This window comes from Nicotiana tabacum, chromosome 11 (genome assembly GCF_000715075.1).
Source record: "Nicotiana tabacum cultivar K326 chromosome 11, ASM71507v2, whole genome shotgun sequence".
In the NCBI taxonomy this organism is placed as follows: Eukaryota; Viridiplantae; Streptophyta; class Magnoliopsida; order Solanales; family Solanaceae; genus Nicotiana; species Nicotiana tabacum.
This window is the reverse complement of record NC_134090.1, coordinates 83528221-83552736: the sequence shown is the minus strand read 5'-3', so window position 1 is coordinate 83552736 and position 24516 is coordinate 83528221. Positions and strand designations below refer to the sequence as shown.

At 37.3% G+C, this 24516-nt stretch overlaps 2 protein-coding genes across 2 annotated transcripts; one reads left to right on the top strand and one right to left on the bottom strand.

The window, feature by feature from the left end:
* Positions 1-11788: 11788 nt before the first annotated feature.
* On the top strand, positions 11789-18898 carry LOC107793397 (uncharacterized). Its single transcript, XM_016615742.2, has 3 exons — positions 11789-12063; positions 13129-13258; positions 17987-18898. The coding sequence occupies exons 1-3, from the start codon at positions 11925-11927 to the stop codon at positions 18552-18554; spliced, it is 837 nt and encodes a 278-aa protein (XP_016471228.1). The 5' UTR covers positions 11789-11924; the 3' UTR covers positions 18555-18898.
* A 453-nt stretch (positions 18899-19351) lies between these two features.
* Positions 19352-23208, bottom strand: LOC107793398 (remorin). The gene is made up of 5 exons (XM_016615743.2): positions 22887-23208; positions 20878-20919; positions 20709-20796; positions 20246-20327; positions 19352-19707 (listed from the first exon to the last, which is right to left on the bottom strand). The coding sequence occupies exons 1-5, from the start codon at positions 23011-23013 to the stop codon at positions 19510-19512; spliced, it is 537 nt and encodes a 178-aa protein (XP_016471229.1). The 5' UTR covers positions 23014-23208; the 3' UTR covers positions 19352-19509.
* Between the last annotated feature and the right edge of the window lie 1308 nt (positions 23209-24516).

Below are 24516 nucleotides of genomic sequence, written 5' to 3'. Positions count from 1 at the left end.
GCCTATGGCCGATACCAAATGGCCGAAGTAAGTAGGCTCCAAAGCCTGCAGAAAATAATCCACCATCTCGCTCTCTTTCATCGGAGGGTCAACTCTTTCTACTTGTTCTCTCCAACGAAAATCGTACTCCCTAAAACTTTCACTAGGCTTCTTCCCAATCTTAGTCAAAGACAAACGATCTGGAACAATCTCAAGGTTGTATTAGAAATGACAAGCAAACGCTTGGGCCAAATCATCCCATGTATACCATCTGTCGTGATCCTGACGAGTGTACCACTCCAACACCGTGCCACTCAGACTTAGGCTAAAGTATGCCATCAATAGCTCCTCTTTCCCACCGGCTCCTCTCATTTTACTGCATAATCCCCTCAAATGGGCCACCGGATCTCCATGCCCGTCGTATAGATCTAATTTAGGCATCTTGAATCCCACCGAGCAGTTAAACATCGGGAAATAGGCACAAATCTTTGTAGGCCATGCTCACCTGGCCTCCCAATCCCTGCATATTTCTAAATGACTGCTCCAGGCTTCTAACCTTCCTAAACATCTCCTCATGTTTTGGGTTTTTAGGTGGTCTCTTAGTCTCAAGATGGAGGTCGAAACGAGGAGTGTAAGAGTAAGGTTCCGAGGCCTTGAAAGTAGGCTCTGGGGGATAGTATTGGTTATCTTAGGTCTGGAATAAAGGCTCACTGGAGGATCGGTAGAGTGTAGCGGGTGGGGGTGCCACGAAAACAGGGATGGCTGGTGGAGGAGGGTATGGAACTAGTTTGGGTGGTGGAGCTTGTGGTGTCTGGGAAGTGGTGCCTTGGTAGTGGTGGCAAATGGGAAAGCCTGGAGATGAATCAACAGTGGGAAGTTCCTAGGATTGAGCCAACGGCGGGATGAAAGCAGGGTTGGCGGGGTAGGATGGTGGTGGATGCCCTTTTACCCATGCCCGGTACATTTCTGCCATCTGTTGTTTCAACTTATACAACTCCTCTTTCAGATTAACATCAGACTCTTCCCCCTCTATTGACGGATCAATAACACTTGCATCCAGTTCTTGTTTAGCCATGATCAACTTGTTTTTGGACCTGGTGTTGTACGGGTGAGTTGCCAGAATGCCAAAAAAACTAACCACCTGCCTGAACTAAATTCAACAACAAACTTGTTAGCGATTAGAGCTTAACAGATAGGCAACCGCATGTTGGGGATGTAATTCACCTAAGCAGTTAACCATTTCTATTGTGCATTTGATCGGTTGCTTGCGTCATCCCAGCTTTCCCTAATTTCTATTTTGCAACTTCTCTCTTTTTTCACTTCTGCCTTTATTTGCTTGATTTCTCGTTGTTCCTTATTCTCTCATTTTTTCTTTCTTGTTTTGTCATTGTTTCCTTCCCACAGTTTCTTCTTTTCTCTCTTTTTTTCTTTTTTTTCTTTTTTTTTTTCTTTTTTCCTTTTTATTTTCTGGTTATGATCGAATCCTATTGGGATTGTCTACGTATCATGACGCCGCATGAATCAGACCAAACGTAGTTTTGGGAGATAAGTGTAAAAATAAATAATAAAAAAAAACATTTTAGGGTTTTCAAATTTTCCATAAAAACGTCTTGATTACGATGACTCATCCTACCAAATTTAATCATAAAAACTAACAGACTCAAAAAGGGGGACTAACAGACTCCAATAGAAAGATGAAAATACAGACTCGAAATAGACTAACAGACTCCAACAAAGAAAATGAAAATACAGACTCGAATGAAAATCATGAATACATCAATGCCTCAACTGCTCCAGGGGCCCGCGGGACATCAGTCGATCTCGCCACGGGCCTATGCGCAAGATCCCCTTGAAGACGCTCCAAGTCACTCATTATTTGACGAACAAAGGTCATTACCGTAGCAAAGAAGGTGGTTCTAGTCATGTCTTCACATTCGTGACACTTCATGACGATGTAGTCAGCAATGGCTCTAACCCTCTCCCTGATGATACCCTTTTCTTGGAGCAAATGCCTTATTTGTTGAGTCCTAGCTTCTAACACCTGGGCATCATGATGGTTTTGACCTTGCAAATGTTGCATATCTTCCTCCAACTGGGATATTAATGCATAACAATGTTCCCTTTCTGCTTTAAAGTTCTTAGCTTGCTTGGCCATCTCATTTTCGAGGGTAGTTAGCCTTTTCTTCAAATTGGTGGCGGTTCCCTCGTATTTCCTTTTCAACTGCTGGACAAACTCTGCTCGCCCCTCTACGTTCTTTGCTAACTGTGCCCGAGCTCTTGCCAGATTACCCTCAGATTTTTTCAAATCATCCTCACACTCAGCTATTTTGCTCTTGAGACCACTTATGATTCTTTCATCCTTTCGGCTCTTTTCCTAACTCTCGGCAACTATTTTCATTTTTTGGATCTGTGCTCGAAAGGCCTTATTTTCTTGAGCCAATTTCTTCTTTTGCCCTTCATCGGCAGCGACCTGTACACTTTTGTCAAATTTAAGATCCCAGATCTGTCCCTCCAATTTGCTTATGGTGGATCTGTAGTTTGCCTCCTTTGCCAACCAATCCCATTGCCCCTACGCTCCATTAGTGAATTGTTGGACATGGGACCTTTTTGCGGGCCTTTCGGGCTCTTGATGGACTTGGGACCTTTTATCGTACCAAGCTGTATAACTAGGCTCCAACTCACCTCTAGATAGATCTCATACCTGAGTCTTTGGCTCTAAGAACCTGCATTGATGCCAAATCCGACGCACCCTTTCTTCTGGAAAAGCAGCTTTTGGTTCTAATTTTCTAACCTGCCGACTCAAGTCCTCATCATGTGGGATAGTCTGGTACCTACCTAATTGGCATAGAACTCTGTGCAGGGCATAAGGCTGAATGCTTCGGAGAGCCATCAATATAAGAAAACACACCTCGGCCGACATATAAATGACTTCACTAACCGAGAGCCACCCGAAGGTCCATTCAATCTTGTTTGCAGTTAGGGAGCTCAAGTGTGCAAACCATGCTTTCGTACCATCCGAGAACTCATAGCCCTCCAACTGTTGTTTATGTTTTTCAATGCATTCAAGACCAGTCATGCCACAGTTCATGTACCCTGGATGGTGGCAAAGGTGTTCCTCCATCCAGAGTTGTAAAAGCATATTGCATCCTTCAAAAAACTTTCCCCCTTCTCGACAAACGGTTAGAGCTCGGTAAATCTCCGCCAAGATCACTGGTACAATGGTGCCATTTGCCTTTTTAGTCATGAAGTCGGCTATCCCCACAAACCCCAACTCTATGTTTCCATCTTTTCTTGGACAAATCAAAACACCCAGGAATGCCACTATAAAAGCCAATCCTCGTCGAGTTTCCCACTTATCTTTGTTCCCCGAGTGAGTAAGACCGGTATCTGGCATCTCAAAACTGCGAGGATTCTAGTAACGTCAGTACAAGAAATAGAATGTGCAGAATCCTTTAGCCAAATTCCCCTCTTGAACTTTCCGACTGATGCTTAGCAGGTCCAGAAACTTATGAGGAGTCATTGTTCTAGGTGCCACCGGGTATTGATTTCTAAGATTCCCATTGAAACCAGCGTAGCCCGCTATTTCCTCAAGCGTAGGAGTTAGCTCAAAATCAGCAAAATGGAACACATTATGTGTTGGGTCCCAGAAGGGTATCAAAGCCTCAATTATATCCTTCCTCGGCTTAATCTTCAGAAGCCCAACAAGACCACCCAAAGCTTTTATCATAGTTTTTCTGCTGACTTCTCTCAAATCATGCCACCACATATGTAGTTCTAACGGGATTTCCTCGCGAACTGTGAAAGGTTCATTTTCAATTGTGTCCATCCTACACATTTATTGAAGGCGATTGATTAAAAGATTGTGATTTACTTTGACTCAAGTGAAAAACACTCATTTTACAAAATTTAGAACAAAACATTCTTGTGAATACGGCCCTTCAACACCTCAAGATAAAAAGTTTTAGGGTTGTTTTTGTTAATCACAAAATTATTGAAAAAGGGCCTTAGGTGGCTATTCTTGCAAAAAATACCTTCCAGTGCCTTTTGGGGCATTTTTTGCAGGAATGGCGCCCCCTAATTTATTTATGACAAAACAGCTACACTTCATATTTTTTGGGTTATTTTTGCAAAAGTAGTTGGACCCGATGAGGGTTGCCTACGTATCCCACATCCAGTGAGAATCAAACTTGTGTAGTTCGGCCAATTTTGACGCAACAGAAACCACAAACTTTTGAAACAGCTTTTTTTTAGAAAATTTTGGCAGAGTTTCGGGGAATTTTGGACACTAGATTTTTCACAGGCGGGTAGTTTCCTCTATCTCACCTCAATTTGTTTTTTTTCTCAATTTTTCCTTATTCTAGAAGCCGGTGAACATGCAGTCCAAATCAAATAAATACGCAAGTAGCAAGCAAAATGCATCAGGATGGTCTTTTGATTTCAGGTGAACCTGTTCTAGACGGACCCAACCCCTGTGTTGAGTCTCCAAAGTCAAAATGCATATGATGCAAACAAGCGCTACTACGAGGGATCCGACATGAGACTATGTTATACTAGGTTTGAAAACCTGGGTTTATTTGTTCTAGACCTGGCTTACCCGAGCGGACAGCTCGAGCCGAGGGGGGGCAGCGTACCGGGAATACAGAAGCTTCACTGGCTTTGCAACTTGTCCGAACTTCGTTCTAAATTGGGATATGACTCTAACAGAAAAGAAGTCACACGAAGTGCACACTTCCCAGATGATTTAGAAGACTCAGAGAGAGGAGGGATTCATAAATATTTATATACAGTTCAACAATATCAAAGTAGTAAAAAGAAACATTTAGAACATTAGGCTCAAACACGTAAAAATCAGATAATAAATAAAGCCAACTATAACAGATATTCTAAACTCGAATTCTGAACCCTGAACAGAAGTTCTGGGTTCTTATCCCCAGCAGAGTCGCCAGAGCTGTCACACCTCCTTTTTACTACCCCCGGAGGGGTATAAGGGAGTTTTTTCCAATTTAAGTGACAATCGAAATGGGATTAACTATTTATAATTTAGAGCCGCCACTTGGGATAATTTATGGTGTCCCAAGTCACTGGTTCAAATCCCGAATCGAGAAAAGATTGACTCTGTTCTATAGTCCGCGAACACAGAAATCCGGGTAAGGAATTCTATTAACCAGGGAGAAGGTGTTAGGCATTCCCGGATTCCGTGGTTCTAGCACGGTCGCTCAAACTATTATAATTGGCCTATTATCCGATTCATTACATGTTTTATCCTATGGTGTATTTTAACTTTATTAACTGCCTTTAATTATTTTTAGGAAAATTCAACGTTATTTAAAACATGCCTTGAATCACGTCACATGAAATGCACCCGCGGTTTGCGACACGTTCTATTTAACGTTGTTTGAAATTGGGTCACATGAAATGCGCACCCGGATTTAATAAAACAAAAGAAAATCAATTTAAAATAGCGCGCCTAAAGCAACTACGAAATTCCAAATTAATCACAAGGTTTGCGAGGGCCATGGAAAGTTTAATTGATGGCACACCTCGATTTTAAAGAGTTAGTATTAATTATACGAGGGTCATGGGTTATCTAATTTTGTTTATGGCACACCTCAGTTTAATTTTAAAGGATATTTGAACTACTCTTTTGAGGACCATAAATTATATGTTTTGTTGAAATGGCACACCTCAATCTAATTGAAAGACAATACTTAATAAAAAAAACCAAGACGTTAAGCCTAATCTAAATTGAGGTTCAGTTTGCTCTTGCTAGTTATAAACCCAAGTGTAATGAAACAAACATTTTAATCACATGAGATGATTTGGGCCAGCTATAGGCCCAATGTCATTTGAAGACTTTTCAGAAGAAAGAACGCAGAGTGGCCAGGCCTGATATCCAAAAACCAACATCAAAAGGGAATGGCCATTCAAATCTCGAGGACGAACCCCTTTTCATCATATCCATTACAAAAAAAACAACGAATTAAAACTTTTCTGGATAGGGCCCAAAGTTGGGCCTGAAGAGTCACCAAGGGCAGAAACAAACATATTAGCCCCTTCCTAACAGGCAGACCCATATTGGCTTAAGCAGGGTCCAATTCCCTTAAGAAAACTCCAAGAAAGCATAGGCAAGAACTAATATACATTACCATATTGAGAGTTCAAAGTTTCTTACGCCTGTTTACAAGTAATGGTGAGGTGAACAAGAATCCAAGGCTACCCTTTATCACATGCTAATTTTGGCATTAACAGCTTACCCTAACGATGATAAAAACTATGTATATTCAACAATCAACCAACGTTACTCAAATTATAACAATTGAGCTGTGGAGTTTCAAACAACCATTTTTAATGTGATATCCAAACCAAACCTAAATATGAATGAGAGATGCAGAACTTAAACTACTGATTCAACCGATAACATTATTCACTAAATCTCTACCATAATAGTCCAAACACACAAGTACTTGAGAAAGAATTTAACCAAACTAGAATCAAAATAACAAATTAGAGTCCAAATACAGTCCGAAAATACATTGCCTAAGCATGACTGAATACAGTAGCGTTCAAATAGTCAAGCTGATTCAATAAGAAACACATAAGCAATCTTTGAAGAGCATAGACCAATATTCAGCTAACATTCAACCACAACTATCTAAATCAATTACAGGGCTTCACATTTGCACCTCATATGTTACTCAAGAGCCAAGGCATACCTGGAAATCAAAACAAAAGCAAATGAGTGAGGACTTCAAGCAGTAACAGCAGCTCAGCACATCAATCAACAGCACTACTCAATTCTTCTAGACCATTTTCGGACCAAGATGAACCAGAAATTCTTTTGAAAGTTTTAAGCTATTCCTAACAATGAACCTATAGAGCAATTTTCAGCAATTTAAGTTGAAATGATGCAGAAAACTTTCTGTATTTTTCAAGGTATCCAGGCTGCCTCTGAAATGAATCAAAGAAGTCTTTATATAAGCAGCCTAAGGCAGCCCTAGCCTGAATAACTATTTCCTCTTTTACCCTCCCAATTCATGGTCATTTTACCTCTTTTAACCCTTCAAAATATCTGAAAATTCCCTCCTCTTAACCAACCAACCAAACCTTATTTTCTAGAAGCTTCTATGCTAACAGAAAAATATTCCCTAAGTTTCAAAATACCCAAATTAACCCTCTGCCCCCTACAATTTACTTTCAGAAGATCACATGGGTCAAGTTTGACCCAAAACCCAAACCAAAATGAATTGGTTTCTTGAAACGGGTCAGTGATGACCAAAAAAAAGAAAGACCCACAGCTAAAACTTAAATCATCCAACTAAGCATTTTAAGCTCAAGCTCTGACCCAGGCTACACTAAGGGCGAATTGAAGGAAAAGAACAAAGAAGAAAGGAGCTGGAATAAAGAAAAATAATTCTGACTCAGCAAACACTTAATAAGCTAAGTATTAGTTCGAAATCAATGACTAACCCTAAATAAATCCGGCCAAAATAAAATTAAAAAAATCAAACAGAAAAATCATGATAAAACATTTAATCCTAATCATGCACTCAAACAGTTAGAATTGTTGATTTTAAGCAAACTAAAACTAATTCAAACCAACAACAAACAAGAACCAGAAAACGGACACAAGAAAAAGAAAAAGAAGAAGGAATGGTACTGGTTTTAACCGGAATAAATCGATGAAGACGACGAACTTGGCCGGCGTCAATGGTCTGGTCAGAAGCTGGTAACTCTTGAAGTGAGCTAAAACTACCATTAATCAATTATTCTGAACGAGAACAATCAACTAATGTAAGTCTTGAGTCAGATCGAGCCTTGGAAACATGAAAATCGGCGTTAAGGATGGCTTAGGGTTTTTTTTTTTGAATTTTCAGATTTGGGATTGAAGAGAAAAGGTGGGGATTTTGGGGAAATTCGTGTTGTATTCATATTCCATGGGGTGTGAGGATCGTAGAGGACGAATTTTGGGTTGATTGGGTGGAACGCCGCCGATGGAGATGGAGGAGGAATTTAGGGTGGCGGGTCTAGGGTTCATAGAGAGAACCTGAAGGAGGAGATGAAGTGAGGGGGTCAATTTGGGGGGGGGGAGGGCTCGTTTCAGACATATATGTATCTAATGGAGTTCAGTTCCGGTCTGTTGGATCAGTGTGATCCAACAGTTGACATGGGAGGGAGTCGGAACAGCTTCGTTTGGCCATAGTGAGGATTTGGACTAGGTATTGCTGGACTAGGCGGGTTAATGAGAGGAGAGAGGTTGGGCTCAATTGAACGTTTGGCCCAAATTAACCCAATTCTGATTCTCTCTCTTTTTTGCTTCAATTTCCCAATTTCTCTTGTTCTTTTCAAATTGATTAACAAAACAAAATGACTCTTAACTTAAAATAATTTACCAATTTAAACTAACTACTCATCATAGTATTTACAAAAATTAAATAACTCCTAAATTAAAAGGACTATAAAATTTAAAATTAAAAGGTTAAAAATGTAAAGTGAGTCATTTTTTGTGATTTTTCCATTTTTATAGAACAACTAAGTTACTAATAAGCCCCAAATACAATGCAAGGTATTTTTTTGTATTTTTTCATGATTTAAATAAAATAAACATGCATGGACAAATGCAAACAATTAACAAAAATCCTATGAAAAATCTACAAAAATTGCAAATAATGGGAAAATTTATTTCTTGAATTTATGGAAGTAATTCATATAGGGCAAAAATCACGTGCTCATAGCATGAGATTTGATAAATGAATCTGCAAGCGTTTCAAAAGAATCAATTGAATTTTCAGGTAAAGGAGAATACCACGTTAAAGCTCCATTTGTAAGGGTTGTGCCAAATTTCTTTAGTAAAATTGATTCAATCTCCCGTGGAGCCAAATTGTTTCCCTTTACAGTCGTAGTGTAAGTCGTGATGTGCTCACATGGATCCGAAGTTCTATCATAGTTTGGTATATCCGGCATCTTAAATCTCTTTGAGATCAACTTCGGGGCCGCACTTGGTTTGAATGCTAACTTAGTATATTTCTTTGAATTCGGGCCCTTCAATACCTGAGGTGCCCTCGAGATCTAATCCATTCGAGCATGAAATTCTTTAGCGTTTTGATCAATCTGATCACTCATTTCCCTTATGAACCTCATGAACTTGGTTTTAATAGGATCATTCTCGGATCCACTGCCTGCACCACCTGCTTGATTATTATTTAATCAAAGCTCATCTCTCGAAGTGATGTTACTATTCTTTCTACTTCTTGATTTGCAGGCACGCTAGGAGGGGCTCGAACACCTCCATTGAAATTATTAGAGGCAATCGAAAGTGCTTGTTGGAGCTCAGTCATTATTCAGTCCTATTTTGAGAGATGATTCATGATTTACCTTTCCTGCGCTCTCAAAACTTTCACCATTTCGACAACAGGTTCATCATTTATATCATCAAGGGTAGGACTCTTAACACGCCGAAGATTTTGTTCTTCCAAACTGGAGTTGTCTCATCTCGATCATTGCGAGTTTCACTAATTGGATCATCATGTTGTTTTCCATCACGAAAAATATCTTCATGCTCATTGTTTGTTCCAACATTGAATGAGATATTAACATCATTAGTTGTCATATTTGCTTTTACTTTACTAAAGAAAAGTGTCAAAATATGTTAGTAACAGATGAATGGATCAAAGTAATACCACAATTGTCTATGCCCTACAGTGGGTGTCAAACTATATACCCGTAAAGACTCCTTTTGATAGTTGCATAACGGTTGACTATAAATGCAAAGATTCATTGTAACGGCTGCTCCTCGAATGGTGCCTTCTTCAACCGATAACTCACTTTCAAACTTTTATCTCTGGTTCTAATGTCTTCGGAACCCCTACAACACCAGTTACATGTCCGTGATCGGTATCAGTTATTTGCTGACTCATATCTTATCTATCTTTACTGTCACATGTCAACACGACGAACGTCCACTTGTCATTCATCAATTTTATCCATACAAAGGCGAAATCCTTTTATAACCTCGACAAGACAACACAAATTCCATGATAATATAACCTGGTATTTCAAGAATTATATATGTTAGAAAATTTGAAATCAAAATATATATAAACATATAGTACTAGCGCTTGGGGCTCGAAAAACCTTGAGAAACAGTTAGGCCTCATTTGTTTGCACTTAATGGAGGTCTGATCTTAATCATTCAAATCTCAAACATTAAGTGTGTTTGTTTTAAAAGTTTGAATCTTAATTATTCAGATCTTAATCATTAAGTGTGTTTGTTTTTTTACTTCACAACCACTTAATGGGCCTTAATGGAGGTCTGAATCTTAATCATTCAGATCTCAAACATTAGGTGTTTTTGTTTTTAAAGTTTGAATCTTAATTATTCAGATCTTAATCATTAAGTGTGTTTGTTTTTTTACTTCATAACCACTTAATGGGCCTGAATAGGTCTGCATGAGTAAGATCTATAACAGAGACTTAATTTCATTAAGATGCAATCATATTCATTATTAACTGTCGCCACCACCTACCATTATCAACTACCGCCATGCCACCACCACCACCATACTCAACCACCACCACTACCATGCCACCACCACCTCCACCACCATCACGCCACCATCATCCTCAATCATAGCTGCCACCATTATTGACCATCACCACCCACTATCCCCACTACTCCGACCACCATCATTCTCACCCACAATCAACACTCATCCACCTCAACTACCACAACTAATCAGCCCATCACCATCAACAACCACAGCCGACATTGCCCATCATTATAACCCACCACCACCCACCACCACCTTCCTCAGTCACACTGCTACCACCACCCCCCATTATTAACTATCACCATCCACCACCACCATCCTTAATCATAATCGCCACCACTACCAATCACTACTAGCTACTAGCATGAACCACCATCATCAACCAAAACTACCACCAACTACCGCCTCTAGTCGGCATTCACCTGTTAGTCATCACCACCAACAACTATCATATTTTAAAAAATTATATATTTTATTGATATAATATTACATTAGTTAGTATTTTAATTGAATTTTATGTTTATTAATTTTCAAATGAAGATAATTTTTATACATTCAGATGTTAAAAATCAAACAGTCTTAATTATTTAGTATTCAGATCTTAATACACATCGTAATATATTCAAATGTGTATTCAGATTCAGATGTCTTAATCTTAATACACTTCTTGATATTCAGATGTATATTCAAATTTAGACGTCTTAATCTTAAAAAAAAACAAATGAGGCCTTAGTGATTTTTGTCAAGTAGGTTTAAGACTGCTAAATGACACCAGACATGGATCCTAAAGGTTTAAGATACTTTTGTTTTAAGGGGTTATAATTCCAAATCAATTCTCGGAATTGGACAACAATTCTATCAATTATATCCCTTTTCACCTAGTAATTTTTCAGGGTTAAATATTCATGTTACAATATTGTATTGAGACAAATTTAAATGGAGAGATATGAACATGGGCGGAGCCTAGGGTTCAAAAGGGTACATTTGAATCCCCTTCCTTAGAAAATTATAGTGTATTTGCAAGGCTAAATTTTATTTTTTTGGTAGATATAATAGATGCTAAATTTATTGACTTCTTGTATTTTCATCTTTATATTTTCAATACCCTTATTGAAAGTTCTAACCCCGCACTGGATATGAACAGCGAGAAATTATATAGCTAAACCAAATTGTTTGGGATTGAGACATATAATGGTAGTAGTATATATATCAATAGGTGTTATATTAGGTGGTTTGGTTTGTAATTCCCTTTAAATACCAGGTCGGCTAACCACATCATTAGGACTTCTAACTCCTCCTTTTCTCCCTCTACAGAGACATACACAAAAACCATATATATATTTCTTCCAAGCATCTGAAACATATATCATTCACCAATACCTGTTTAATTGTTTGAAAATGAGATGCAAGCCAGCAGTAGACAAACCAAAGCAAAAGCACAAGAAGGGACTGTGGTCTCCAGATGAAGACCAGAAGCTCAAAGACTACATTATTAAGTATGGTCATGTCTGTTGGAGCTCCGTCCCCATTAATGCTGGTAAGTAGTTTGCTTAATATAGATTGTGTGTTAACAGTTGAATTGTGTGATCATCTTATCAAAAACTTATAAGTTATTGATATAACACACTTTTATTTGTTTAACTATGTCTTTGATACATCCCACACAAGAGCCTAATTATTTTTCATGGGTCAAACATGTGAAGATTCGGGTGGTAATCGTGAAACTTAAGTCGTGGACTTCCTGTCTGCTCTAATATAATGAGCTTTCGGATGAGATGGCCACAAAATTCATAAACGTGTACAATATTTGTTTCTTTATTTCTTGCATAACTTAACTTGCGGACAACATTTGAGCTTACTAGTTCAAGCATGTATGTTAAATAGTTCAGATATCCAACAGTACTAAGTTAAACTTGGGCTAGATCGATCAATGAATGCTAAGTTAGATTTATTGAGATATTTAAACTTCACCGAAATAAAAATTCCTAGTTTAAGGGCTTGAGTATTTGTAACCTACTGCACTTTTTCTACTGTTACTAGCCATTACTTACTATTGTCTTTTGACCAATGATTTTAATCAACCAGTAAACAAATTAAATTTCCCGGATACCATGCATCTTGACGTGCGAAAAGAAATAAAAATGTTTCTTGATTATGAATTGAGCTTTGAAAGTCTACGTCTTCAAATAAAAAACAGAAAATACATTGCATTTTGACAGAGGTATGTTTCATTTATGCTGCACTACTTGGGAATAGTTTTATTTGTTGGGAACAACTAGGGTGGCAGCAATAAGTCAACAAACAATTGAATTTTCTCTTATAACAGAAAGGGATTGATTAGAATTATGTTGTGCTAAATCAGCACAAAGATATTTTTAATATGATGTGATATTATCTAATTCGAGCCAAACCTGTACGGTTTTCCCCCAGAAGGCATCATAATATTAAGAGTATCTCTACATCTCATATATATGTAGCTTTCCAATCTTTTCAACTACCGATATGGAACTTCACTCGCACACCCAATAACTCAAGACCAATTCTATCCTTCATTATATGAGTTGACATATGTGGTATTCCTTTTTAATATAATTATTTACAGGCTTAAAAAGGAACGGAAAGAGTTGCAGATTGAGGTGGATTAATTATTTAAGGCCAGGCCTAAAACGAGGGGCATTTAGCACAGAAGAGGAGGAAACTATCCTGACCCTTCATGGCATGATAGGCAACAAGTAAGAGACCATAATTTCCTTTACTCTTCTTGAATATGAAGCTGTTAGCAGCCTTGACTGCCCTCAATTTTATTAAATACAATGAAATACAAGTACTGGTAAATGATTCTTGAAAGCTGGCTTTAAAATATACATAAAATACATAGTTGGTAGGGAATAGATGAAAACCGACTTAGGGTAGAGGCGGAGCCAGAATTTTAATTTTATGGGTTCTGAATTTTAGAACGATGATTTCAGGTACTAATAACTGAGATCTAAATTGGCAAAATGGTCAAATATATCCATGTACTATTGAAAACAATCTACACATATCCTTCATTATACTATCGGTGCAAAAATAACCCGACTTTAGTCAATTGTTCAAATATAACCCTCCTCTGTTGGGGCTATCTAAGGTAGAGTTCAATGTGATGACGTGGCTATTAAAAACAAATAAATCAAAGACAAGTCAGCAAACGCCCCCCCCCCCCCCCCCAACAAAAAAAAAAAAAAAAAAAAAAAAAAAAAAACATCTTCATACGAAGCTTACCAAGGAGGACCACATTATTCTTCTCTCAATCCCCTCTACTGTGAAACTCCAATACTGCCGGCAACCCACCACTAACAAAACATATTACCACAGGATTTCTATCTTGAAACCTCTATACCAAAGCTTTGCCATTAATACCACCATAGCCATGAGAATACTCCATTGACAAATTAAAGTTGTTAAAATCTTCAAATAAAATAGGTCATAAAATGAATTAGGAGTTGAAACCCAGTCATTTCTGTTTTAACTTGGTATGAATAATTCTTACATTCTTTTTTAAGTCATTGAGATAGAATAGAATTTAGACAATCCCATTGAAATCATTGCAGAAGGATCCTAACTACTACAAATATAAAATGCTTCTCTCACGAGTCGTTACAAAATCCAACTTCAGCAAAAGGTCTTTAAGAACACGGCATAAATTCATAATTCCAGAAAGCAAAAACATAGACAAAATTAAATATTTTCCATCACATTATGAAACAAAATTCTCGTGGCTATGGTTGCATTAGTGGAGAAGCTTTTGTATAGAGGTTTCAAAAAAGAAATCCGGCAATAATGTGTTTTGTGAGTGGTGGGTTGCTGGCGGCAGGAGCGGATTTACATTAGGTGACGCGGTGTCACGTGACACCGCTTTGCCAAAAAATTTAACAAATTATATGTATTAGAGTTGTTAATATGGACCGGGTCGGTTAGCCCAACCTAGCCTATGTGGGCTTTAGCAATTGTTGGGCTGGGTTAGCCAACCATTTTGATGGGCCTTATAACGGTCAGCCCACCCCAGCCCTATGTGGGCCACGGGCCCCCACGGGCCGACCCATCATTTTTAAAAATATAATTTTATATTTTTTCTTTAAGTTCTGACCTAAAAAAAGATAATTATTTAAAAGTTAAAAAATATCTTATTGGAAAAAATTCATAAAACTTAATAATTTTTTATATTGTTCCAATATATCACAATAAATACTAAACAAGTAAAAGACATGACTATATTTCATTAACTAAAAGTCAAAACTTAAAACAAATTATTCAAGAGATCGTTCATGATGCTTATGAGATATCCAACACATCATTTTCATCAAACACATTTAAAAATAATTAAATTTTAAAAATTACTAATATTTAAATTCACATAAAAATATTACCAGTTTGAGTACGGGAAAACCTGTGCAGCCAATTTCAAGTAGTAACAAGTGTTTGGACGTTTTCATAATAAATGCAGCTTTTGTACTTTGTAAGAACACGCCACCGATGCTAAATGTTGATTCCGATGGTACAATGGTAATAAGAATACTAAGTACATCACGCACCATCATTGAAAGATCGTGATATTTTCTAGAATGGTCCTTCCAATACATGACAACATCATCTCTTGAAACTTCTCAAGATCAAGTTTTGGTTCCTCTTAATAAAGATCCAATTCTGACTTTCCATCTCTAAAAGCAGTATACTTTTTATTTTTTATATATTTTAAATAAATATTTTATTAGGCCCACAGGCCGGCCCGGCCCAGCCTCAGTCAAGCCTCACGGGTCACGGACTTACTCGGGCCGGGCTTAAAAGTCTCGTTTTTAAACGGGCTCCAAAAATTCTAGCTCAGCCCTACTAAAGCACGGACTGGGCTGGCCCACCTGAGCAACCATTTCTCCGCAACAACAACAACAACAACAACAACCCAGTGTAATCCCACAAGTGGGGTCTAGGGAGGGTAATATGTACGCAGACCTTACCTCTACCCCGAGGGGCAGAGAGGCTGTTTCCAGGAGACCCTCGGCTCGAAGAGGCAACAAGAGACACTATATTAGTACTATCAATATACTCATAATAAAACAACATAAAATATCATAAAATCCATAACATAACATAAATACCAGAAAAAACAAAGTAACAGCAATATAAGAGATATAGGAAATACGGGAAAGATGTAAGGTATTAATACACAGAAGATAAAGCTCATCATCAGTAGTTGATCAATAGCATTCTAAGACTAATTCCTAACTGGCTAGTCTCACTCTAGTGCGCTGTAAAAAAGACATCACAATTTCCCCTAACCTACAACCTTAATGCTCGATCTCCACAATTCCCTGTTTAGGGCCATGTCCTCAGTAACCCTAAGTCGCGTCATATCCTGCGTGATCACCTCTCCCCAATACTTCTTAGGTCTCCCTCTACCTCTCCTCGTACCCACCACCTCCAGTCGTTCACACCTTCTCACCGGTGCATCAGTGTTCCTCCTCTGAATGTGCCCGAACCATCTGAGTCTTGCTTCCCGCATCTTGTCCTCCATGTGGGCCACCCCCACCTTCTCTCGAATATCTTCATTTCTAATCTTATCCTTCCTTGTATGCCCGCACATCCACCTCAACATCCTCATCTCTGCAACTTTCATCCTCTGGATGTGTGAGATCTTCACCGGCCAACACTCGGTCCCATACAACATAGCAGGCCTAACCACTGCCCTATAAAATTTACCTTTCAGTAACAGTGGCACTTTCTTGTCACACAGGACTCCCGTCGCTAACCTCCATTTCATCCACCCCACCCCTATACGGTGTGTGACATCCTCGTCGATCTCCCCGGACCCCTGAATAAACGACCCCAGGTACTTGAAACTACCCCTCTTAGGGATGACTTGAGAATCAAGCCTCACTTCCACTCCCGCTTCCGTCGGCTCTGCCCCAAATTTGCACTCAAGGTATTCCGTCTTCGTCCTGCTCAACCTGAAACCTTTGGACTCAAGGGTATGTCTCCAAACCTCTAACCTCTCGCTGACGCCGCGTCGTGTCTCGTCGATTAGGACTATGTCATCAGCAAATAGCATGCACCATGGCACCTCCCCCTGAATATGATGCGTTATAGCATCCATCACCAGGGCAAATAGGAAAGGGCTGAATGCAGATCCTTGGTGCAACCCCGTAATAACCGGAAAACCATATTGACGGCTCTAATATGTATAAAAATGATATCTGCACGGTAAAAACGGTTTAAATATAAATGGATGACGTCAATTGATAGATGCATTCCCTTTGCGCAGTGGGAAAATGCTACTTACATTTTATTAGGTAGGTGGCAGGATCGAGTCTCCCCATTGTGACGCTGGCTTCTTCTTTCCTTTTAGCAAAATACTCAATATATCAATCTTGCTAAGTACTAGTATCATCTTTACTTGCTAATGACAAAGATTTAGCTTTATTTATTGCTTTCTTTTTAAAAAAAGTATTTTCCCCCTTTTTTCGTTTTCTTTTTGAATGTTAATGACAATTACATTTAGCAAAATTCTCAATATATCAATCTTGCTCAGTACTAGTATCATCTTTGCTTACTAGTGGCAAAGGTTTAGCTTTATTTATTGCTTTCTTTTTTTAAAAATATTTCCCCCCTTTTTCTGTTTTCTTTTTGAATGTTAATGACAATTACATTAATGCATTTAAATTCCCTACTTTTTATTGATTCGATCTTCTTATAACAATTTATTTATGTATTTATTTACTTAAGTGTGACACCGCTTATAAAAAAATCTGTGTACGCCATTGGCTGGTGGTAATGGAGTTTCACGATTGAAGGGATTGAAAGAAGAAAAATGTGGTCCTTCTGAGCTGCGTATATGATTGAAGACTTGGATTTTTTTTAGGGGTCGTTTGCTGACTTGTCTTTGATTTATTTGTTTTTAATAGCCACGTCATCGCATTGAACTTCACCTTGGACATCCCTAAAAGAAGAGGGGTATATTTGAACTGTTGATTAACGTCGAGGGTATTTTTGTATCGATAGTATAAAGAAGGGTAAATGTAGACTATTTTCGATAGTATATGGGTATATTTGACCCTTATTCCTTCTAAATTTAATATTACGTATTTGATGTACTTTTTAACACAAATGCAATGCTTGAACAAAAGCTATTGGGTTCACCGAACTTGTATTCAGGCTTCTAGCTTCGCTTCTGCATAGAGGAACTTTTTTTGTAAATGAGATTAATATATATATATATTGACAGTGAAAAAAGATTTTTGACCATCCTAAAAAAGCCTTAGGTGGATCAAGTTTATATGGCTCAAAATACACATTGTGGGAGAGTAAGGGAAGGAAAATCTTGTTCACTAGACTAGCTAATAAACTTTTGGATTTAAATTTTACCTTAATTAAGAACATATGGTAGTTATTCATTATATTGAGTATCTAACAAGGTTCGTTCTAAACAGGTGGTCTCGGATAGCACAACATTTGCCTGGACGGACTGATAATGAGATTAAGAACCATTGGCATTCTTATCTAAAGAAGAGAGTGGACAAAATAGCAGAAAGTGAAGGCCAGAGCCAAAATATAGATGGAGTATCTTCTTCTTCACTGAAGTTGGCTTCACGAAACTCTAGTTTGGACTCATTTGCACAAACAGTAGGATCATTGGCAGATACAGATCAAGATGTTTCACCGGTGGATTTCTTAAATGAACCTCGTAAAAGCAAGTTTCGTAAAGTATTATTCGCCGAGTGGTTTTCGTTAGATCAATTTAATGGCCAGGATTTCCAGAATTCAGATCTTTCCAAGAATAACTTTTGCTACAATAGTTCAGAGTTCCAAGATGCTTTCGTGATGAGTAAAGGTGCCTATGAAAATGACATAAATATTCAAGGGATTAACAATGAAACAGTAGATAATGATATGTTTCAAGCACAACTCAAGTTTGAGGATCAGTTGTCTACAAATGGATTTGAAGAATTGTTATCTGGTGATTTCAACATAAACGGTGATGTCATGTACATATTATGAGTTCCTTTAGAGAGTAATTTCTTTGTAAATAGTTTTAAAATTAATAAACCAGGACCATCAGTGCTTTAAGGTCCTGTTTTCTTTATAGCGATAACAGCCCGAGTTAATCACCAATTTACCCTTATTTGTTAGCATAAAATGATACTAAATCCTTTAATGACTTGGCTTCAGAAAATTAGAATGCTATTAAGTTGGTGCATAGAAGAACAGTAGCAACAACAAGAGGGATTGAAAGAACTGAGCAGAATTATATTGCTGGAGCTACAGACTCAAGCTTTTTATATTTTTAAGATTGTCCCTTATTGGCTGAGTAGTGAGATGTTGTCTTCTTATTTTTGGTTGTAGTCTCGGTGAATATTTGAGGATGGAATTGTGACCAGTACGTATCAAAATTTAAGGTTTCTTCTAATCGAAGCTTTTCTATCAAAAGGGTACAAACTAGAGATTAGTTAAAAGTAAGAGGCTTCACAGAAACTTCCTCACAACCAGAACAAATTAAGATACATTCCATTCCTTCTCATTTCCTAGTTTATTTATAAAATGTTGCCACTTAAGCTTTTGGTTACTTATAAATGCTCAACTCTCTGAAATGTTGTCCTTGCTCTCTTTCTTCTTTTTCATTGATCAAGCATTAAAAGCTTATAGATGGATTGTCAGAGCCTCCCAATTACGAGAATCTGACAATGAACAAAAAAAAATCTCATGTATGAAACCCTCCGCAACATGGAAGGTTGATTTGTGCTCATCGTGATGTTGCGGAGGGTTTCATACATCGTGATTTGTGCTAACATGGAAGGTTTCTTTCAAGTTTTTTCAATACAATTTGACAGATAATTATCTCCAGGAGCATAATATCACAATGTTGTTTCTAACACAAAGAAATTCCCAGTCCGCACACTTCACTATACAATGTTTGTAACCAATAATGTATAGGATTATATGATATTTTGCCACTTCAAAAACATCCAAGGAGAGGTTTCTTTGGAGAAGTTTCAGTTGCACGGTGTTTTGCTGCTGTCTCCTCTGCCATAAGAAGATCTTCTCCACGTTTAGCTTCAATTATCGCTCTCTTTTCTTCTGCTGACTTGTGGAGTAGAGCAATCTTGTTTTTCATTTTCTCAATGTACTCTGCCTTCTTTTTCAACAATTGCTCCTGCTCACCCATAACATGTGTACGGTTAAAACAAGATGAGAAAAGACAGTACAAGTTTCACTTCTTTTACTCAATTTGTACGATTATCTAGACAGAATGTAACTTCAGAAGCTAAAATACAACAACAGATATGGTTATTGAAGAAGTTCTAAGATGAATTTACATGACTAGGATATGGTTATTGAAGCATCAACACATAAGGCTTGTATTAGCTAATACCAAACAGAACCATCAACTAAAATGGGAACTGAACCCCTACACATGATTAGTATACCAGAACTATACGTTGTTGAGAAACCTGAAAAATATGTCCCGAAAACTTTACTCAAGCACCTAGCATTACTTTTCACTGAAGAACAGGATATCAGCAGATGTTAGACGCTGAAAGAATATTATTGAACTATGAGAAGCAAACGAAACATTTTTGTGGTATTAAGAGATCCCTTTCGGACCTGTAATAATGAAATCACCAGAGGATGTATGCAATGTAACTCGTTAGAGCATGGGGACATAGCAAAATAGAAGAATGACTTGTCACCTCAATCCTTTTGAGCTCAGCCTCCAAGCTTGCTTTCTTGCTGTTCTCCCAAGCAAGGATTTCAGATTGCTTTCTCTGAGCTCTGTCAACAAGTGGGAAAAAATGGTTCAGATTACCAGCTTAAGTGAAATTCATAAGCATACTCCCTTAAATAAATTTACACATAAATGAATGAATCCTAGTTTCACTCCCTTCTTATCCATCAAGAACTAAATAGAAAAGCCCAGAAATCATCAATATTTGTGTGTGTCCAAATAGCATAACCAAGTGAAACAACTGTCATACAATTGATAAATTCACTCAAATGAAGAAATAGCTGATAAAATGGCTTCAAAACAAGTCATTTATAACACCATAATCCACAAAAATCTGTCACTTGAGGTATGCATGTCAAATTCCAACCAACAGTAAATTTAGTTGTAGAACCTCAGCATGCATGAGAAAGTGCGGTCTCAGAACGTACTTGTTTTCAGCTTTTGATTTCTCACTTTCTTCCCATGCTTTGATTAGGGACAACCTCTTCTCTGTCGTAAATCGTGCAAGAGTTGCATCTGAAGATTATATATACAAATTAGGTTTGATTGAGCTGTAGATTGATTTGAGATGGAAGACAATAAAACAATCCTAAGTACCTCTGTCAATAGATCCTCTTTTCTCAACAGGTACTAGTGCTTCTGCCAAGGACAAAACATTTGCACATACAAGTTAGAGAAAGACTTCAATGAACTATAGATTGCTGGGGAAGTGAAATTAATCACTATTCGGAAAAATACACATATGTATAATACTAGCTCCAGTAATATATAGATGAGGAGTAGATCTTTTAGGCTATTTCTTTAACATGGACAAATTGCAAGTTAAATAAAGAAAGGGAAGTAAAGAAACAATCGAGTCATCTGAAATGAAGTTATCAGTTATGCTGATCAATTAAATAGCCAATAGATTATCCAAAAACACCATAGATTGGTAAAACTTGAGGAGTACCATATATAAGTAAAATCTTTTGATAGTGGCAGACTGGCAGTAGCATGTATAAAGTCTCTCCAATCACAACAAGATATAGATTCCCCAATATATTAAACTTACAACGGAAAAGGCCTAAAAATGCCACCCAACTTACAGAAATGGCCTATCGATGCCATCCGTTAAAAGCTCGCTCTTTCCATGCCACTACCGTTAAACATTTGGCCCATCTATGCCATTATTTGACTAACGGCTGAATTTTTTCTTTTTTAAATATTTATAATTAGTGAATAGACCCACATTTCCACGTGTCTGTCCATTATTGGTCCGACTTTACCCCTGCCCTACATTAGTTTTAACCTTAGTTAGGTGCATTTACCCAAACCCAACCCGTTAAAACATACCCAAATTATTAACCCAACCTAACCCAAATTATTAACTCAACTCTGTTATTAACCCAACCTAACCCAAATTGGTTACTCGACGATCTTTCCCCTTTTCACAAAGCCATCACCACCGATTCCACTTTCCTTAGAAAGCCCTTTTATAAACATCCCTCCAACAAATTCCGTCAAGGTTCCGCCTCCATCCACCGCCCCAAAATCACCTTTTTGTTCCTAACAAACTTCGATTTACACTTCGAATCCTTATGGCATAAATTTTTCAATGCTTCCGATCCGCATCTGTATAATATCTACATACACACTGACCCTACAGTGAAAATCACACCTCCAACCGGTGTTTTTACTGATAGATTTATACATTCGAAGAGAACTCAACGCTCATTGCCGACGCTCATTTCCGCCATGCGCCGCCTTCTTGCTCACGCGCTGCTCGATGACCCAGATAATGCTTATTTTGCTCTTATTTCGCAGCATTGTATCCCTTGGGTTAATATCTTGGGTTTGTTTTTACCGGGTTGGGTTTGGGTAAATACACCTAACCAAGGTTAAAACTAATGTAGGGCAGGGGTAAAGTCGGACCAATAATGAACAGACACGTGGAAATGTGGGTCTATTCACTAATTATAAATATTTAAAAAAGAAAAAATTCAGCCGTTAGTCAAATAATGGCATAGATGGGCCAAATGTTTAACGGTAGTGGCATGGAAAGAGCGAGCTTTTAACGGATGACATCGATAGGCCATTTCTGTAAGTTGAGTAGCATTTTTAGGCCTTTTCCGAACTTACTATTTCCCATTTTATGTGACACTTTTTCTATTTTAGTTTGTTCCAAAAAGAATTACACGTTAGAAAGACAAAAACATAACTTTAAACTTTCAATTTTACCCTAAATAACAGGATTTTAGACCACAAGTTTCAAAATGCTCTCTTACTTTGTTAAATTTTTTGCTCAGTCACATAAATTGGGAAAAAGGGAGTAATCGTTATTATCTGATCAATTTTGAAACAAAGATAACTTTTCCCTTGAGAATCAGAAACCCTGTGAGAATTCGAACAAAATGTCTCTATAGAAACGCTTATCAAAGAAAACAAAACTCCTAACAGAATTGTTTTCGAATCAAAAGAAAGATTTGTACGGAGCGGATAGAGAGCACCAACCACTTACTACTCCTTTCCATATTCTACTTTTGAACTTTTTTTCAGGCCAAACATGAAATTGAAGTGAAAATTGCAAACAAAAAACACATAAAAAGTACATGGGCAGATGTACGTACTAGTTTCGAGGATGGCAACAGCTTTTGAGTCATCATCGGGTTTGTCTTTTTCTTCTTGAGAAGGAGGAAGAGCTAATGGAACAATGGCTTTATCCTCGGCAACATCCTTAGCTGCTTCTTCTGCCATAATTAATGAAAATTATAGGATCAGAAGATTGAATGAGAGTCGAGTGAGGTAGAAGATATTGGTAGTTGAAATAAACTGTCGCCTTAGAAAGAAGAAAGAGAAGAGGCTTGAGTGGATACCAACCCCATTGGCTTAGCTGGATTATGATTTGTAAAGCTGCCCACTGGCCTACCCTCTCTCAAACTTTGCATTCATCATAGTTTACGGCGAGAAAAGCCTTATTTTTGTCTCATAAATTTATTTGTGGACCTATCTTACACTTGTGAATTTACAGAAATGATTTCACATAATTGTAAGACAAAAAAATTACCTCGTACAACTAATGTCATACGCATTAGACACAAATTAAAATTTTGTTGGCCTAACTAAAAGGACAGAATGTCATCAATCTAACTTTAAACATTATTGCTACTCCCTCATATACCTTTGCTAACAAATGTGGTCCTTAGTTGGGGAAAATACTTTTTGGGGTATTTTTTCGTTCCTATCTAATATTTAAAATTTATTTACCAAAATTATTTTCGATTTGTATATTGTATTTTATTAAAATTTATATTTTAATTTATTATTAGTACTTTAAATTAGGGGATTTAGTTACAATTGTTTCCGTTCTTCTCCTTTCCTATTTCTCTCGCATTTCTCGATATACAATTCACTATTAGTGCTTTAATTATAGGATTCAGTTACACCTTTTTTCTTTTTTCCTCTTTCCCTATTCTCTTCTGCCTACAAATTAAAAATAAAATTTCGTACAAATTTGATACATCTACAACAACATATAAACTAAAAATAAATTTTATACAACTTAAATATAATTTACATATAAATTTTATATAAATATGTGTTTTGTATATATTTTGTATGCGGTGTGTTCTTCTTCCTATCTAGAATTGCAATCAAAACTTCCTCTATTAATATAATTTTAATACAGATCAACAACCTTATGTAAAAAGATAGTATTTATAACTTAAATACAAATTTCATATAATGGTTCATACATTATACAACTATTTTTCAACTTTCTGTAATGACCCGACAAATTATCTTGTGTATTTGAGCCTCGTTTTCCTTTTTGAAACTTTTCATATGTGTATTTGTGATTTTATGACTTGCGGCGATGGTTGGTTTCGTTTCAGGGAGGTTTTGGATTGATTTGGAATAACTGATTCTTAATTTGGAAGCTTAATTTGGAAATGTTGATCGAGGTTTGACTTTTATGAAAACGATCCTGAATGGTATTTAAATGGTTCCAATAGCTTCGTATGGTAATTTTGGACTTAGGCATATGCTCGAAATTGGATTCGGAGGTTCCTAGATTGAGTTGGCTCTTTTTGCCGAAAGTTGGCAATTTGAAGGTTTAGAAATTTTTTAAGTTTGACCGTATGTTGATTTTATAGCTATTAGGTTAGAACTTTGGTTTTGGGACTTGGAAAAGGTCATTTTTTTCATTTTAAATTAATGTGTAAAGTTTGGTATTATTCCGAGTTAGTTTGGTAGGAATCG